Source organism: Cherax quadricarinatus, chromosome 24, assembly GCF_038502225.1.
Source record: "Cherax quadricarinatus isolate ZL_2023a chromosome 24, ASM3850222v1, whole genome shotgun sequence".
Classification (NCBI taxonomy): Eukaryota; Metazoa; Arthropoda; class Malacostraca; order Decapoda; family Parastacidae; genus Cherax; species Cherax quadricarinatus.
In genome coordinates, this window is record NC_091315.1 from 26,654,891 (window position 1) to 26,674,507 (window position 19,617).

The 19,617-nt window shown below is 38.3% G+C and overlaps 1 protein-coding gene across 6 annotated transcripts in view; it reads left to right on the forward strand.

Annotated features, from left to right (window-relative positions):
- Nrg (Neuroglian) overlaps positions 1–19,617 on the forward strand; it is a 434,360-nt gene that overhangs the window by 375,885 nt on the left and 38,858 nt on the right. For all 6 annotated transcript variants that reach the window (XR_011392382.1, XM_070088294.1, XM_070088293.1 and 3 more), the window contains 2 exons: positions 4,755–4,969; positions 10,690–10,787. Coding sequence is in view for 5 of the 6 variants with exons in the window: in XM_070088294.1 (XP_069944395.1) it covers positions 4,755–4,969; positions 10,690–10,787 (313 nt within the window). In the remaining variant the exon portion in view is untranslated. The remainder of the gene's footprint in view (positions 1–4,754; positions 4,970–10,689; positions 10,788–19,617) is intronic.

The window sequence follows — 19,617 nt, forward strand, 5'->3', positions numbered from 1 at the left end:
TTCCACTTTATGGCGGTAGCCTGGAACCTAACCTGCCGTATAAGTGGGGCCCTACTATATTATGTATTACTTATTATGATAATTTTAATCATAAGCTTAAGTGGAGCAGAATTGGTGTTTTATACTGGGGAGAGATTGAAGAAGAATCGTTGTCTCATAACATTTCATATCCACTAATAACATTTTATTATTTTTCTCAAAAGTAAGTTATTCTCCCGTTAGTAAAATTTTCATTGCTTATGAATACAGGTAGTAGGTTGGTAGACAGCAACCACCCAGGGAAGTACTACCGTCCTGCCAGATGACTGTGAAACAAAAACCTGTAATTGTTTTGCATGATGGTAGGATTGCTGGTTTCTTTTTCTGTCTCATAAACACGCTAAGATAACAGGGATATCTTGCTACTCCTACTAACACTTTGGTCACACTTCACAGACACGCACATGCATATATATATATACATACATCTAGGTTTTTCTCCTTTTTCTAAATAGCTCTTGTTCTTTTTTATTTCTTCTATTGTCCATGGGGAAGTGGAAAAGAATCTTTCCTCCGTAAGCCATGCGTGTCGTATGAGGCGACTAAAATGCCGGGAGCAATGGGCTAGTAACCCCTTCTCCTGTATACAATTACTAAAAAAGAGAAGAAGAAAAACTTTATAAAACTGGGTTGCTTAAATGTGCGTGGATGTAGTGCGGATGACAAGAAACAGATGATTGCTGATGTTATGAATGAAAAGAAGTTGGATGTCCTGGCCCTAAGCGAAACAAAGCTGAAGGGGGTAGGAGAGTTTCAGTGGGGGGAAATAAATGGGATTAAATCTGGAGTATCTGAGAGAGTTAGAGCAAAGGAAGGGGTAGCAGTAATGTTAAATGATCAGTTATGGAAGGAGAAAAGAGAATATGAATGTGTAAATTCAAGAATTATGTGGATTAAAGTAAAGGTTGGATGCGAGAAGTGGGTCATAATAAGCGTGTATGCACCTGGAGAAGAGAGGAATGCAGAGGAGAGAGAGAGATTTTGGGAGATGTTAAGTGAATGTATAGGAGCCTTTGAACCAAGTGAGAGAGTAATTGTGGTAGGGGACTTGAATGCTAAAGTAGGAGAAACTTTTAGAGAGGGTGTGGTAGGTAAGTTTGGGGTGCCAGGTGTAAATGATAATGGGAGCCCTTTGATTGAACTTTGTATAGAAAGGGGTTTAGTTATAGGTAATACATATTTTAAGAAAAAGAGGATAAATAAGTATACACGATATGATGTAGGGCGAAATGACAGTAGTTTGTTGGATTATGTATTGGTAGATAAAAGACTGTTGAGTAGACTTCAGGATGTACATGTTTATAGAGGGGCCACAGATATATCAGATCACTTTCTAGTTGTAGCTACACTGAGAGTAAAAGGTAGATGGGATACAAGGAGAATAGAAGCATCAGGGAAGAGAGAGGTGAAGGTTTATAAACTAAAAGAGGAGGCAGTTAGGGTAAGATATAAACAGCTATTGGAGGATAGATGGGCTAATGAGAGCATAGGCAATGGGGTCGAAGAGGTATGGGGTAGGTTTAAAAATGTAGTGTTAGAGTGTTCAGCAGAAGTTTGTGGTTACAGGAAAGTGGGTGCAGGAGGGAAGAGGAGCGATTGGTGGAATGATGATGTAAAGAGAGTAGTAAGGGAGAAAAAGTTAGCATATGAGAAGTTTTTACAAAGTAGAAGTGATGCAAGGAGGGAAGAGTATATGGAGAAAAAGAGAGAGGTTAAGAGAGTGGTGAAGCAATGTAAAAAGAGAGCAAATGAGAGAGTGGGTGAGATGTTATCAACAAATTTTGTTGAAAATAAGAAAAAGTTTTGGAGTGAGATTAACAAGTTAAGAAAGCCTAGAGAACAAATGGATTTGTCAGTTAAAAATAGGAGAGGAGAGTTATTAAATGGAGAGTTAGAGGTATTGGGAAGATGGAAGGAATATTTTGAGGAATTGTTAAATGTTGATGAAGATAGGGAAGCTGTGATTTCGTGTATAGGGCAAGGAGGAATAACATCTTGTAGGAGTGAGGAAGAGCCAGTTGTGAGTGTGGGGGAAGTTCGTGAGGCAGTAGGTAAAATGAAAGGGGGTAAGGCAGCCGGGATTGATGGGATAAAGATAGAAATGTTAAAAGCAGGTGGGGATATAGTTTTGGAGTGGTTGGTGCAATTGTTTAATAAATGTATGGAAGAGGGTAAGGTACCTAGGGATTGGCAGAGAGCATGCATAGTTCCTTTGTATAAAGGCAAAGGGGATAAAAGAGAGTGCAAAAATTATAGGGGGATAAGTCTGTTGAGTGTACCTGGTAAAGTGTATGGTAGAGTTATAATTGAAAGAATTAAGAGTAAGACGGAGAATAGGATAGCAGATGAACAAGGAGGCTTTAGGAAAGGTAGGGGGTGTGTGGACCAGGTGTTTACAGTGAAACATATAAGTGAACAGTATTTAGATAAGGCTAAAGAGGTCTTTGTGGCATTTATGGATTTGGAAAAGGCGTATGACAGGGTGGATAGGGGGGCAATGTGGCAGATGTTGCAAGTGTATGGTGTAGGAGGTAGGTTACTGAAAGCAGTGAAGAGTTTTTACGAGGATAGTGAGGCTCAAGTTAGAGTATGTAGGAAAGAGGGAAATTTTTTCCCAGTAAAAGTAGGCCTTAGACAAGGATGTGTGATGTCACCGTGGTTGTTTAATATATTTATAGATGGGGTTGTAAGAGAAGTAAATGCGAGGGTCTTGGCAAGAGGCGTGGAGTTAAAAGATAAAGAATCACACACAAAGTGGGAGTTGTCACAGCTGCTCTTTGCTGATGACACTGTGCTCTTGGGAGATTCTGAAGAGAAGTTGCAGAGATTGGTGGATGAATTTGGTAGGGTGTGCAAAAGAAGAAAATTAAAGGTGAATACAGGAAAGAGTAAGGTTATGAGGATAACAAAAAGATTAGGTGATGAAAGATTGAATATCAGATTGGAGGGAGAGAGTATGGAGGAGGTGAACGTATTCAGATATTTGGGAGTGGACGTGTCAGCGGATGGGTCTATGAAAGATGAGGTGAATCATAGAATTGATGAGGGAAAAAGAGTGAGTGGTGCACTTAGGAGTCTGTGGAGACAAAGAACTTTGTCCTTGGAGGCAAAGAGGGGAATGTATGAGAGTATAGTTTTACCAACGCTCTTATATGGGTGTGAAGCGTGGGTGATGAATGTTGCAGCGAGGAGAAGGCTGGAGGCAGTGGAGATGTCATGTCTGAGGGCAATGTGTGGTGTGAATATAATGCAGAGAATTCGTAGTTTGGAAGTTAGGAGGAGGTGCGGGATTACCAAAACTATTGTCCAGAGGGCTGAGGAAGGGTTGTTGAGGTGGTTCGGACATGTAGAGAGAATGGAGCGAAACAGAATGACTTCAAGAGTGTATCAGTCTGTAGTGGAAGGAAGGCGGGGTAGGGGTCGGCCTAGGAAGGGTTGGAGGGAGGGGGTAAAGGAGGTTTTGTGTGCGAGGGGCTTGGACTTCCAGCAGGCATGCTTGAGCGTGTTTGATAGGAGTGAATGGAGACAAATGGTTTTTAATACTTGACGTGCTGTTGGAGTGTGAGCAAAGTAACATTTATGAAGGGATTCAGGGAAACCGGCAGGCCGGACTTGAGTCCTGGAGATGGGAAGTACAGTGCCTGCACTCTGAAGGAGGGGTGTTAATGTTGCAGTTTAAAAACTGTAGTGTAAAGCACCCTTCTGGCAAGACAGTGATGGAGTGAATGATGGTGAAAGTTTTTCTTTTTCGGGCCACCCTGCCTTGGTGGGAATCGGCCGGTGTGATAATAAAAAAAAAAAAAAAAAAATAATGAATACAGTAGTACATTGTTATGATTATTCAGGAGTTACGGTTTTACAGTCTTGTGAAGGGAATTTGTAATAGCCTTTACCATTTGTTTTATTTATTTTAAAATACCAAAAAGAAAAAAAAAAGAATGAATTTTGGGGGTACAATATAATATGTCATTTAATTTCTTCTATACAATTCATCTTTATCTTTACTTGTTCATGTAAAGTTAACCACAACATCCTAAACATTAACAAGGTATTTCCATATCGAAAATCATTATTTTATGGCAAACTTCATGATACTTCTAGTATACACTTTGGACCATCCTCTTAACTTACAATAATAAAATTATTGAAATTGGACTAACCATAGATATGGAGGTTCTACTGTACCCTGGAATCTTCTGGCAAGCTTGAGGCATACCCATGTAATTTTGTGCTAGTGTTTTCCTGTCTTTTCTTAGTATTTTTACTTGATCATCTGTTGTCATTTTTCTTCTGATGTGCTTATGAAATGGCTTTAGTTGTGTCAGTATCCTTGGTGTTGCTGCTCCTGAAACCTTGGACAAAGTGCTGGCTTTCTCCAGAGCCCTGTACAGGTGCTGTCATATCTTGAGGGTGCTGCAACTAAGCTTTGGCTGTAGGCCCAAGCTCTTGTGGCTAGCAATCTACAATACCACTTTTTTTTAACCGTAAAATTACTGGGGAGTGAGACAAGACACAAGTATTTTTTCTTATTTTGATAGCTATAAAACTTCATTTGTCTTGGAAAAAGGTTTTTGCTAATAGTTAACTGTAACTTTAAAACAGTTATCCTTGGCATTGGATTTTTTTTTTTTTTTAAGCTTGGAGTGTAAGTGAAAATATATACTTTTTTTTATGTCAGCAGATTAACATCTCATATCCTCTATTAATACTTTCAGACCTCGGGAGTGATTCGTGTCCCATCTGAGAATATTGCAACTCATGGTTGGTTTATTGGCATGATGCTTGCCATTGTCTTCCTCCTCGTGATCCTTATTATCGTATGCGTTGTCAAGCGTAATCGTGGAGGAAAATATGCCGTCCAGGAACGTGAGGCTGCTCATGGGCGTACAGACTTCAATGAAGAACAAGGGTTCCCTGAATTTGCCCAGCCGTATGTTTTCAAATATTGTATCATTAAAATAACCTGATTCATGTAAATTTAAATTAAATTTTTTTTTATTTAACATTTTAACCCCCTTTTTTTGTAGAAAAGTATCAGAGACATTTGAATTTATTCTGTTTTGTTATGTAAAAATCTAGTAATGCAAATGTTCTTTGTTACATTGCTTTCATTAGGGAATGTTCAATACATCTTGAAAAATTCCAGGAAAGATTTATGGTGCTATTTCATTTGTCAAACATGCTAAATACTTGACAAAACAAATTTTCAAGAATAACTTAACCAATTTACTTTCCAAACTCCAAAAATTAATATTGCTGCCATGTCCCATTTAAAACATAAATGAAATAACAGAATCTATTTTTGAAGGTAATGATACCAAAAGTGCAAAATTTGATTGAAAACTCTGCAATTTACTCCTAGGTGATTTTGTCCACTTCATTTAATCAAATTTCTAACTGTTTCATTAGTGCACCATTCAATCTATTGTTTAAGCACATGGAACCCCCATTCAACTATTAGAACTATATAAACTGAGCAAAAGTCAGTAATTTGGCCAAAAAAAGGAAAAAAATGTTCATTATCATTGATTCAATTACTGTCTTGCTAGAAGCATGCTACCATCACAGCTTAGATGGCCTTCCGAATTGCAACATCCCCATTTCCTCTCCATTAGAGTGCAAGCATTGCTCTTCCCACCTCAAGTCTGGGTAGCTGATTTTCCCAAATATCTTTATAAATGTTACCCTGGTCACACTCCCAAAGCATATCGTCACAAAAATCACTTACTTCCACTCTGATCTAACGCACTCACACGTGCCTGTTGAATTCTCAATCCCCTAGCATTCAAAATCTTTAACCTTTCTCTCCAGCCCTTGGATAGCCCCTTCCCCTTCTCTCTCTTCCCCAGATTTATATACCCTCTAGTCATCTTCATTTGTTCCATCCTCTCTACATACTGAAGCCATCTCAACCCAGCACTTAATCTCCACACTCTGGATTTATATAATATTCCCACCACACATCTGCCTCTGCAACATTTAAAACCCATTGCTTTACATCCATATACTCTTGATACATTCATTTTATTGCTTCCATGGATAAAGTTCTTCTCCACAGATTCTTCAGTGCACCATACCTTTTTTTCTCTCACCTAATCTCTCATAACCCATCTGCTGATAAGTCCACTCCCAAATACAGTACAGTGGAGCATCAGTTTTCGTTTGCCCTGGTTTTTGTTGAATTTCATTTTCGACGACTTTTTTCGTCAAAATTTTGTCCCAGGTTTCGTCCGCTGTACTGAATGTGTACACCTGCCTGCGCCCACACAAAGCATCCCATGCACACGTTCTGAGCCAGTCTGGCTTTGTTTCTTGTCGAGTGAACATTACCCTGCACGTTCATATGAAACATTTCGTAATAATCCATGGTGTAAAGAAAGTTCTTAGTGCCAGCCCTTTGATAAAGAAGGTGAGAAACACAATACAATTAAAAAAAAAAAGTGGTAGCCAAGTATGAAAGTGGTGTACGTGTGGTCGATCTTGTCAGGATGTACAGGAAGTCCTCATCAACGATCAGTTCTATCCAGGCAATGTAAAACTATAGTTATTCTCTATAAAATGTATTTTTTGTTATTACTTTTGGGTGTCTGGAACTGATTAATTGGATTTACATAATTTCCTAGGGGAAATATTGCTTCAGTCTTCATTGAATTCAGTTTTCGTCAGACTTTCTGGAACGAATTGAAGATGGAAACCGACATTCCGCTGTATCTGAACACGGTACTTCCTCCAATTTCATATCCAATCTTTGTTGTCTAAATTTTTTGTCACCCTCATCATCTTGCTCTTTCCTATGCTTTCTGTTTCCTTCTTATACATTATATTTTTTAAAATACTGCCCCTATCCCACTGAGGAAGGGTGACCCAAAAAGAAAAACAAAAGTTTTTCATTTTAAATTTAGTTATTTATACAGGAGAAGGAGTTACTAGCTCTTTCCTCCCAAATTTCTCTACCAACCTTTCCAACTTCTCTTCATAATCTCCCTAAAGAAACCTGTCATTGGCATCTGTGATGATTCCCACTTTCTAGCAAATTCATTATTTTTTTAATTTCACACTTTTCCTGGTAATTTTTAAACCAAATTCATATTTTTTTTTTTATGAACACTTGTTACATGTGTAGTAAGGTCATATTTTTTTGGGGTAAATTTTAGTCAAGAAATGTGGAATTTGTATATATCAAAATGAATTGCTGTGTTTTACACTTTATATTGGGTTTGCTTTATACCCCAAGGGCCAGGAATGTTTTTTTTTTTTTCCCATAAAGCAAGGGAGACCTACATTTCCATTCACTCGTTACCTGCATCCTTATTAAACTTAAAATACTAATTTTAAAGATACAGTGGTACCGAGCTCATAACTCAATTTGCTCGTGGTATATCAAATCAATTTTACTCATTGAAATTAATTGAAATGCCATTAATCCGTTCCAGCCCCCAAAATACCACCCCAATTTTTTTGTTAGGGGTTTTTAAATAAGAAAAATGTATTTATAAATAAGAAATTATTTTTGCCTGTTTTGCCAGGTCCCAGCAATGTTTTAGAAATGCTGGAGTATATGTGAATCTCCTTGAAGCACGGTGTAAGTTGTGTATTACTTGCCAGTCATGCTTATTATGCCTTGTATCTACAAGCATAGTATAGCACTTTGTCTGGATTTTTTGGGTTATCCTAGGTGATTTACACTATGTACAGGTCCTCCATCACAAATCCGGCATCACTGGGACCTGTAGTGTTCCGGATTACTGAGTTTGCTGGATTACAGAGTGGTTAGGTTAGAATACACTTAATAAAATTAACCAACTTGACTTACACAGTTCATTGAACATCGGCAAAAATCGAACATTTCCGCTACTTTGAGCTCAATTTCAAGGTACTTTTCGTCATGAAAGCAATCAAAATCATGCCTATTTCTGTAATATATCTTCCATTCTATCAAATGAGTCCAAAAAAATGAGAATACAACCATAAAAATCATACGAAAATAGACTGCAAAGAGGCGGCTAATGTCTGAGAAGTGAACTCCCTTGTTTATCGTCCGTCTTTTTTATTTTTGGTGTACGTTAAGAAGCATCTTTCCATCATACATTACCCAAGTTTCAATGAGATAGCCCAACAAACAACCGAGAAAAAAAATATGTACCAAAAATCATATATGGCAAGCCCAAGCCAGGTACATACTGGAAATAAGTCACTTCGACTTTTCTGGGTTATCCTAGGTTCCCTATACATACGCTGCTATGTATGATAATCTATGTAACTGTATTTGTGTATACCTGAATAAACTTATTTACTTCTAGTCTGTCAACTGAGTACAAAAAACCGCCCATTCACTTATTTCAACTACCCAATGAAGTGGTCAGAAATTGGCAATTTGGCTGATTTCACACAAATTTCAACAGATGCCAATTTCAAAATAGGGTCCAGAATAAACAATGCAGACATTCCTGGCACTAAAATAACATTTTCTCTGTTCATTAGTCATGGCTACAGGCCCCTCTTATATTACTCTTGCTTTTGGAATTTTTATTCACAAAAAAATAGAAGATTTACTGTTATGCAGACTACTGCATTATTGTAATAATTGTATAAATAATGTCAAGGCATTCTTGACTCCGTATTGGACTGGCAGGCGGACAGGTATTGGACGGTGACGTCATTTGTTTACTCTTGAGCTTCGCTAAAGAATAGAACATTTTCGCTACTGTGAGCACAATTTCAAGGTACTTTTCGTCATGAAAGCAATCAAAATCATATCTATTTCTGTAATATATCTTTCATTCTGTCAAATGAGACCGAAAAAATGAGAATATAACCATGACAACCATACAAAAATATACCGCTAAGCGGCCGCTAATGGCTGAGAAGTGAACTCGGCTATTTATGGTCTGATTTCTTTCATTTTTGGTGTACGTGAAGAAGTATCTTTCCATCATACATTGCCCAAGTTTGAATAAGATAACCCAACAAACAACTGAAAAAATAATATTATAATAATAATAATAATAATAATATCTTTATTTACTACACATACATGTACAAGGTATATAGGCCTAGCTGACATCAGTAACATACTACTATATAGAAAGCCGCTTGTTATGCTGAGTATTTCAAGAAAATTAGGTCAGTGTCCCAGGATAACACCCACACTAGTCTGCTAACACCCAGGTACCCATTTATTGATGGGTAAACATAGACAACAGCTGTAAAGAAACACGCCTAATGTTTCTACCCTGGCTGGAAATCGAATATTTACCAAAAATCATATATGGCTAACCCAAGCCAGGTGCTAAAAATAAGCCACGTTGACTTTTTTTGGGTTATCCTAGGTTCTCTACATATATGCTGCTATGTGTGATAATCTAGAGAGAGAAAATAACTTTTTTGTTTCAGGTTTATGGTGGAGTGTGGGTGTATATCACAGTTAGCCCTGTGCTATACTCTGTTTTCTCTAATATAAGCCCCAAGACAGGGATAGGAGAATGGTATTTGTATACCATATGCTCTTCACAACTCTGTCGAACTGCTCGGTATTATGCCAAATATTATTCATTCTGGAGTATTTAACATGTTTTATGTTATTTATATTGTTTTTTATGTCATATTAGATCAATTGTGATAGGCAAATAAACTGTAGTGTTGATATTAGTGTAATAATTAAGCATATTCTGCTTCATGAGAATGAGCTCATGGCAACCGACAGTGGCTTCAAAGCCACCTTATCTTTAATAGATAATGTATTGCGTAGGTGCTTTACATAATGAGAAGCATTTCTTTTATTCATTGGAACCATGGCTAGGGCTAAAAGTAAGCAGGTTATAACAATAAATGGAGAAAAAGAAATTGGAATGACTTATGCAGCAAGTAGCGCCACCAAACAGTGCCAGCAGGTTGGTGTGGCGACCCTGAAAATTTGAAATTATGCTAGCCAAAATTAGTGCCGAATAACTGAAGGAACCGAATAACTGATTGCCGGATTTGTGATGGCAGACCTGTATAACTGTATTTATGTATACCTGTGAGATAGAGAGAGACAGACAGACAAATAGTTACAGATAGACAGAAGGAGATAGAGACAGCCAAAGCAAATCAGCCAGCCAGCTGGCCGCACAACCAGCCGGCCTGTCGAACATGTATTACACATGTTCCAGAATTGTTTCTCTTTACTAAAGGCATTCGTTATAGAATATTGTGACAGGATGACATTACCAGTGGTATCAAAATTTAAAGGATGTTACACATTGGTTATTATTGAGGTTTTTGATATTTCCTCGGTATCTCCTGTGAGTGACGGCATATCTGAAGCTCGCTTGTAACTCGGATTTTGGCTCGCAACTCAAAGCAAAAAATAACCAAGTGAAGTCTCATAACTTGGAAAACTCATAAGTTGGGGCACTTGTAAGTCAAGGTACCACTGTACTTGTATTTTTATACATAATTTCTCTTCTTGGCTCTTCACATTCCATTTGTATAGTCTTTCCACATACCTTTTACTTAAATCACAGTTCTTTTTTCATGTTTTTTTTTTCTTTAGTTGTCTTCATAGATGTTGATTATTTTAACTTTTCTTAGGCAAGTTACATTTTGCATTATAAATATGCTTTTTCATATACATCACAAGAAATTTTAATCTCATTAATCATTTTGCAGATTGGATGGACCGAAGAGGGACAGTCTGGGTAGTGATGTGAAAAACCCAATAGAATCTGATACAGACTCAATGGCAGAATATGGAGATGGAGATACAGGTAAGAATTTTTCTGTTCCATTGGGTTATTGGTATGGCTTGATGTTGTGTTTATGTTGTAGTTTATTTCAAAATTCTCACATGTTATGATTTTATCCAGCGTGTGTCTAGCTGCACCTGCATTATTTGTTTGCATATATAGCTACTTAACCTTGATTATCCACACTACAGCTATGAATGTCTACTATGCTGTGTAGTAAGTTCGTAATGCAGCTATCCAGTATTTGAATGAGGAATTTTCTATGTTATTGTATATATTTAGCCACATGTTCACTATGTTGCTTTCAAAATTTTCTTTAGTTATTGAACATAATAGTGATCATAAAATGGTGGTAATGTAATAAAAAAATAATAATGGATCCAATTAAATCTTACAACCATTTGATGTCCATTACAAAATTATCAGCTATACTACTATACATGTTTTGAGTTTAGCTGATGGAGGATTGAACATCTGCATCTCCTCTTATGTTTAACTTTCAATGTCTAGAGCCCTCAAAATTAAAACAACTGATCAGTACTTACTGAGATATAGAAGCATAAAGTTTAAGGGCAGTGAGCTGCTGATAGCAGTATTGGTGGTTGCTGCACACTCCATCTATTTTCTGTATTATTTTGTACCTTTTTTTGGGTTTTTCTAACGTTTTACATTTACCAATAACTCAAAGCCCATCAGGCACACATCAATGAACATACATCCACCTGTTGTATGCAACACAATACCCGCACTCACAGTATCATCAGTATTTTGTACAGGAGGGGAAACTGCAATGCTGGACTTGACTCGTGGATGTGGGAAGTACAGTGCCTTCACTCTAAATGAGGGGTGGGAATGTTTGCAGTTTGGAGGGGCATCTGAACTGTAGTATTTGCACACCTCTGGCAAGAGACATAGCAAATGTTGGTGAAAGTGTTTCGTCTTTTTTGGGTCACCCTACCTCGGTGGGAGATAGCCGGTTAAAAAATTATACAGTGGAACCTCTCTTGCGAGTTTAATCCATTCCACGACGTTGCTTGCAACTGGATTTGCTCGTTTGCAGAGTCAGTTTTCCTCATTTAAATTAATTGAAATGCAATTAATCCGTTCCAGTGGAATTCTGTACTTCAATAATTTCGCTAATATCAACTCTACGGCTTATTTATCTATCTCACTTCATCTAATATGACATAATAAATAATATAAAAACATAGAAACCTGATATATACTCTAAAATGAATAAAATATGTCATTCATGTAGTGGTATGGGTGGTGTCGGCGGTGGACGAGAGTTTGTCTGGAGACTGGGCAAAATACTTCATGAATAATTTTGCTAATATCATCTATACGGTTTATTTATATATCACAGTTCATCTAATATGACATAACAAAAAATATAAATAACATAGAAACATGATATATATACTCTAGAATGAATAAAATATGTCATTATGTAACAGGTGGAGGCGGCCACAACCGCTCCCTCTTTGTTGTGGTAAACACTGCCATCTAGTGATGGCCTTTTGAAGCCGTCTGTTATTATAATTATTATATGTAGTATATTATTGTTTTATATGTATTATTATTATACATTTATTATTATTGTATTATATTATACTATTATTATTATAGGTGAGTGGTGCGTTGAGGTATATGTGGAGTCAAAAAACGTTATCTATGGAGGCAAAGAAGGGAATGTATGAAAGTATAGTAGTACCAACACTCTTATATGGGTGTGAAGCTTGGGTGGTAAATGCAGCAGCGAGGAGACGGTTGGAGGCAGTGGAGATGTCCTGTTTAAGGGCAATGTGTGGTGTAAATATTATGCAGAAAATTCGGAGTGTGGAAATTAGGAAAAGGTGTGGAGTTAATAAAAGTAATAGTCAGAGGGCAGAAGAGGGGTTGTTGAGGTGGTTTGGTCATTTAGAGAGAATGGATCAAAGTAGAATGACATGGAAAGCATATAAATCTATAGAGGAAGGAAGGCGGGGTAGGGGTCGTCCTTGAAAGGGTTGGAGAGAGGGGGTAAAGGAGGTTTTGTGGGCAAGGGGCTTGGACTTCCAGCAAGCGTGCATGAGCGTGTTAGATGGGAGTGAATGGAGACGAATGGTACTTGGGACCTGACGATCTGTTGGAGTGTGAGCAGGGTAATATTTAGTGAAGGGATTCAGGGAAACCGGTTATTTTCATATAGTCGGACTTGAGTCCTGGAAATGGGAAGTACAATGCCTGCACTTTAAAGGAGGGGTTTGGGATATTGGCAGTTTGGAGGGATATGTTGTGTATCTTTATATGTGTATGCTTCTAAACTGTTGTATTCTGAACACCTCTGCAAAAACAGTGATAATGTGCGAGTGTGGTGAAAGTGTTGAATGATGATGAAAGTATTTTCTTTTTGGGGATTTTCTTTCTTTTTTGGGTCACCCTGCCTAGGTGGGAGACTGCCGACTTGTTGAAAAAAAAAAATATTATTATTATACATATTATTATTATATAAATAATTTGTAATTTTTATTCACACAAAAAATATAAGATTTACTGTTATTCCTTATTGCAATAATTGTATAAATAATGTCAACCCATTCACGGCTGCATATTGGAACAGCCAAGCAATGAACCATTTCTCCTAGGTTGAGCTCAATTTCAAGGCACTTTTCTTTGTGAAAGCAATCAAGATCATATCTATTTCTGTAATATATCTTCCATTCTATCAAATGAGACCAAAAAAACGAGAATACAACCATAAAAACCATTTGAAATTACCGCTAAGGGGTGGCTAAGTGCTGAGAAGTGAACTCCATTACTTATGCTTAGATTTCTTTCATTTTTGGTGTATGTTAAGAAGCATGTTTCCATCATACATTGCCCAAGTTTCAATAAGATAGTCCAATAAACAAATGAGATACAATTCCCAAGATCAAGAGCAAGAGCCCCTCACCAGTGTCGATGAACCTGCCTTGAGGTCTGTTCGCTTTTGGAAATTTTGCTCGCATATGGAAGCAAAAAATCGACCCATCGACTGCTCATATTTGGAAAAACTCGCACGTGGACACGCTTGCAAGTAGAGGTTCCACTGTATTTATTTATTATGCATACATGCAGATAGTGGATAGATGAGCAATGTGGCAGATGTTGCAAGTGTATGGAATACGTAGTAAGTTACTAAATGCTGTAAAGAGTTTTTATGAGGATAGTGAGGCTCAGGTTAGGATGTGTAGGATAGAGGGAGATTACTTCCCAGTAAAAGTAGGTCTTAGACAGGGATGTATAATGTCACCGTGGTTGTTTATCATATTTGTAGATGGGGATGTAAAAAAGTAAATGCTAGGGTGTTGAGGAGAGGGGTGGGATTAAATTATGGGGAACGAAATACAGAATGGGATTTGACACAGTTACTTTTTGCTGATGGTACTATGCTTTTGGAAGATTCTACAGAAAAGCTGCAAAGGTTAGTGGACAAGTTTAGGAGGGTGTGCAAAGGTAGAAAGTTGAAAGTGAACATAGATAAGAGTAAGGTGATGAGGGCATCAAATGATTTAGATAAACGAAAAATTGTTTATCATATTGGCGGATGACAAGAAACAGATGATTGCTGATGTTATGAATGAAAAGAAGTTGGATGTCCTGGCCCTAAGCGAAACAAAGCTGAAGGGGGTAGGAGAGTTTCAGTGGGGGGAAATAAATGGGATTAAATCTGGAGTATCTGAGAGAGTTAGAGCAAAGGAAGGGGTAGCAGTAATGTTAAATGATCAGTTATGGAAGGAGAAAAGAGAATATGAATGTGTAAATTCAAGAATTATGTGGATTAAAGTAAAGGTTGGATGCGAGAAGTGGGTCATAATAAGCGTGTATGCACCTGGAGAAGAGAGGAATGCAGAGGAGAGAGAGAGATTTTGGGAGATGTTAAGTGAATGTATAGGAGCCTTTGAACCAAGTGAGAGAGTAATTGTGGTAGGGGACTTGAATGCTAAAGTAGGAGAAACTTTTAGAGAGGGTGTGGTAGGTAAGTTTGGGGTGCCAGGTGTAAATGATAATGGGAGCCCTTTGATTGAACTTTGTATAGAAAGGGGTTTAGTTATAGGTAATACATATTTTAAGAAAAAGAGGATAAATAAGTATACACGATATGATGTAGGGCGAAATGACAGTAGTTTGTTGGATTATGTATTGGTAGATAAAAGACTGTTGAGTAGACTTCAGGATGTACATGTTTATAGAGGGGCCACAGATATATCAGATCACTTTCTAGTTGTAGCTACACTGAGAGTAAAAGGTAGATGGGATACAAGGAGAATAGAAGCATCAGGGAAGAGAGAGGTGAAGGTTTATAAACTAAAAGAGGAGGCAGTTAGGGTAAGATATAAACAGCTATTGGAGGATAGATGGGCTAATGAGAGCATAGGCAATGGGGTCGAAGAGGTATGGGGTAGGTTTAAAAATGTAGTGTTAGAGTGTTCAGCAGAAGTTTGTGGTTACAGGAAAGTGGGTGCAGGAGGGAAGAGGAGCGATTGGTGGAATGATGATGTAAAGAGAGTAGTAAGGGAGAAAAAGTTAGCATATGAGAAGTTTTTACAAAGTAGAAGTGATGCAAGGAGGGAAGAGTATATGGAGAAAAAGAGAGAAGTTAAGAGAGTGGTGAAGCAATGTAAAAAGAGAGCAAATGAGAGAGTGGGTGAGATGTTATCAACAAATTTTGTTGAAAATAAGAAAAAGTTTTGGAGTGAGATTAACAAGTTAAGAAAGCCTAGAGAACAAATGGATTTGTCAGTTAAAAATAGGAGAGGAGAGTTATTAAATGGAGAGGTAGAGGTATTGGGAAGATGGAAGGAATATTTTGAGGAATTGTTAAATGTTGATGAAGATAGGGAAGCTGTGATTTCGTGTATAGGGCAAGGAGGAATAACATCTTGTAGGAGTGAGGAAGAGCCAGTTGTGAGTGTGGGGGAAGTTCGTGAGGCAGTAGGTAAAATGAAAGGGGGTAAGGCAGCCGGGATTGATGGGATAAAGATAGAAATGTTAAAAGCAGGTGGGGATATAGTTTTGGAGTGGTTGGTGCAATTATTTAATAAATGTATGGAAGAGGGTAAGGTACCTAGGGATTGGCAGAGAGCATGCATAGTTCCTTTGTATAAAGGCAAAGGGGATAAAAGAGAGTGCAAAAATTATAGGGGGATAAGTCTGTTGAGTGTACCTGGTAAAGTGTATGGTAGAGTTATAATTGAAAGAATTAAGAGTAAGACGGAGAATAGGATAGCAGATGAACAAGGAGGCTTTAGGAAAGGTAGGGGGTGTGTGGACCAGGTGTTTACAGTGAAACATATAAGTGAACAGTATTTAGATAAGGCTAAAGAGGTCTTTGTGGCATTTATGGATTTGGAAAAGGCGTATGACAGGGTGGATAGGGGGGCAATGTGGCAGATGTTGAAAGTGTATGGTGTAGGAGGTAGGTTACTGAAAGCAGTGAAGAGTTTTTACGAGGATAGTGAGGCTCAAGTTAGAGTATGTAGGAAAGAGGGAAATTTTTTCCCAGTAAAAGTAGGCCTTAGACAAGGATGTGTGATGTCACCGTGGTTGTTTAATATATTTATAGATGGGGTTGTAAGAGAAGTAAATGCGAGGGTCTTGGCAAGAGGCGTGGAGTTAAAAGATAAAGAATCACACACAAAGTGGGAGTTGTCACAGCTGCTCTTTGCCGATGACACTGTGCTCTTGGGAGATTCTGAAGAGAAGTTGCAGAGATTGGTGGATGAATTTGGTAGGGTGTGCAAAAGAAGAAAATTAAAGGTGAATACAGGAAAGAGTAAGGTTATGAGGATAACAAAAAGATTAGGTGATGAAAGATTGAATATCAGATTGGAGGGAGAGAGTATGGAGGAGGTGAACGTATTCAGATATTTGGGAGTGGACGTGTCAGCGGATGGGTCTATGAAAGATGAGGTGAATCATAGAATTGATGAGGGAAAAAGAGTGAGTGGTGCACTTAGGAGTCTGTGGAGACAAAGAACTTTGTCCTTGGAGGCAAAGAGGGGAATGTATGAGAGTATAGTTTTACCAACGCTCTTATATGGGTGTGAAGCGTGGGTGATGAATGTTGCAGCGAGGAGAAGGCTGGAGGCAGTGGAGATGTCATGTCTGAGGGCAATGTGTGGTGTGAATATAATGCAGAGAATTCGTAGTTTGGAAGTTAGGAGGAGGTGCGGGATTACCAAAACTGTTGTCCAGAGGGCTGAGGAAGGGTTGTTGAGGTGGTTCGGACATGTAGAGAGAATGGAGCGAAACAGAATGACTTCAAGAGTGTATCAGTCTGTAGTGGAAGGAAGGCGGGGTAGGGGTCGGCCTAGGAAGGGTTGGAGGGAGGGGGTAAAGGAGGTTTTGTGTGCGAGGGGCTTGGACTTCCAGCAGGCATGCGTGAGCGTGTTTGATAGGAGTGAATGGAGACAAATGGTTTTTAATACTTGACGTGCTGTTGGAGTGTGAGCAAAGTAACATTTATGAAGGGATTCAGGGAAACCGGCAGGCCGGACTTGAGTCCTGGAGATGGGAAGTACAGTGCCTGCACTCTGAAGGAGGGGTGTTAATGTTGCAGTTTAAAAACTGTAGTGTAAAGCACCCTTCTGGCAAGACAGTGATGGAGTGAATGATGGTGAAAGTTTTTCTTTTTCGGGCCACCCTGCCTTGGTGGGAATCGGCCGGTGTGATAATAAAAAAAAAAAAAAAAAAAAAAAATTGGAGGGAGAGAGTATGGAAGAAGTGAACGTGTTCAGATATTTGTGAGTTGATTTGTCAGCAGATGGGTTTATGAAGGATGAAGGAAAAAAAGGTGAGTGGTGTGTTGAGGTATCTGTGGAGACAAAAAAAAAACATAATCCAATGAGGCAAGGAAGGGAATGTATGAGAGTGTAATGGTACCAACACACTTCTATGGGTGTGAATCATGGGTTGTAAATGCTGCAGCAAGGAGGAGACTGGAGGCAGTGGAGATGTTGTGTCTAAGGGCCATGTATGGTGTAAATATTATGCAGAGAATTCGTAGTGTGGAAATTAGGAGGTGTGGAGTTACGTACATGGAGTTATGTACAAAAAAGCTTCTCAAGTATTGTCACCAATTATTGCAACGCTCTTTAACAAATCCATTGAATCATCTACCTTCCCAACAATCCTCAAAATAGCGAGGGTCACTCCGATCCATAAAGGAGGTGACCAAGCTGACTTGAATAACTATAGACCAATATCTAACTTACCACTGCTCTCTAAAATCTTAGAAAAATTAATTCATAGACTGATCTATTCCTACCTCGTTTCACACAACATATTAAACCCTTGTCAGTCTGGATTCAGAAATAATAAAAGCACAAATGACGCTATCATACACATGCTAGAACTAATATATACCACACTTGAAAGGAAAGAAGTCCCGCTGGGCATTTTTCATTGATTTACGTAAAGCTTTCGATACAGTCGACCATGAACTACTGTACTCCAAATTAATGCACTATGGTATCAGAGGCCACTCCCTCAACTACCTAAAGTCATACCTTAGTAACATAACTCAATATGTGTATGCAAATGATGCAAACTCCTCCACCCAACCAACCACAGTAGGAGTCCCACAAGGAAGCGTCCTTGGACCACTCCTCTTTCTCGTCTACATCAATGATCTACCGAATGCATCACAGCTACTCAAACTCATATTATTTGCAGATGACACTACATATGTATTTTCCCACCCAAATGCAGTCATACTAGCAAACACAGTCAATGCTGAATTACAGAAAATATCTGCCTGGATGATGACTAACAAACTTACCTTGAACACTGATAAAACCTATTTCATTCAGTTTGGAAACAAAGCTGCAAATGTTCCAATTAACATTATGCTAAATGGATCATCAATCACAAGACTCACAGAGGGAAAATTCCTAGGTATCCACCTTGACAGTAGCCTTAAGTTCCGGACACACATACAACAAATCACCAAGAAAATCTCCAAGACTGTAGGCATACTGTCAAAGATAAGGTACTATGTTCCACAATCAGCTCTCCTGGCACTGTACCATTCACTCATATACCCTTATCTTACATATGGAATTTGTGCATGGGGATCAACAACATCCAATCGCCTAAAACCCCTAATAACCTAGCAAAAGGCAGCAGTAAGAATGATAACAAATTCCCACTCCCGCCAGCATACTCCACTAATTTTCAAAAGTCTGAATCTGCTTACCATTAAGAACATCCATACTTATTCATGTGCCTACTACATACACAGAACAATACATGCAAATATAAACCCCCCACTCAAACTTTTCCTCACCAACCTAAACAGGACACATGACCACAACACAAGACACAGATCTCTTTTTGATATACCTCGTGTCCATATCACACTGTGTAAAAACTCTATGCACATAAAGGGCCCCAAAATATGGAATTCATTACCAGAAGATATTAAAGTAACCCAGTCTGAAAATCAATTTAAGACTCTTCTCAAAAGCCACTTAATCACCCTAGACTAAATGCTAAATACTCAGTATACATTTACTCACCTATGTACTCCCACATCGTAACTGAAACAATCACATTGAACCTTTCATCCATTGTTCCCAGGAATATAATTGAATCATTGTTTTTCACAAAAGCATTTTAGAATATAAATACGTATATCTTTGTATGAATGTGTAAATTCAAGAATTATGTGGATTAAAGTAAAGGTTGGATGCGAAAAGTGGGTCATAATAACCGTGTATGCACCTGGAGAAGAGAGGAATGTAGAGGAGAGAGAGAGGTTTTGGGAGATGTTAAGTGAATGTATAGGAACCTTTGAACCAAGTGAGAGTAATTGTGGTAGGGGACC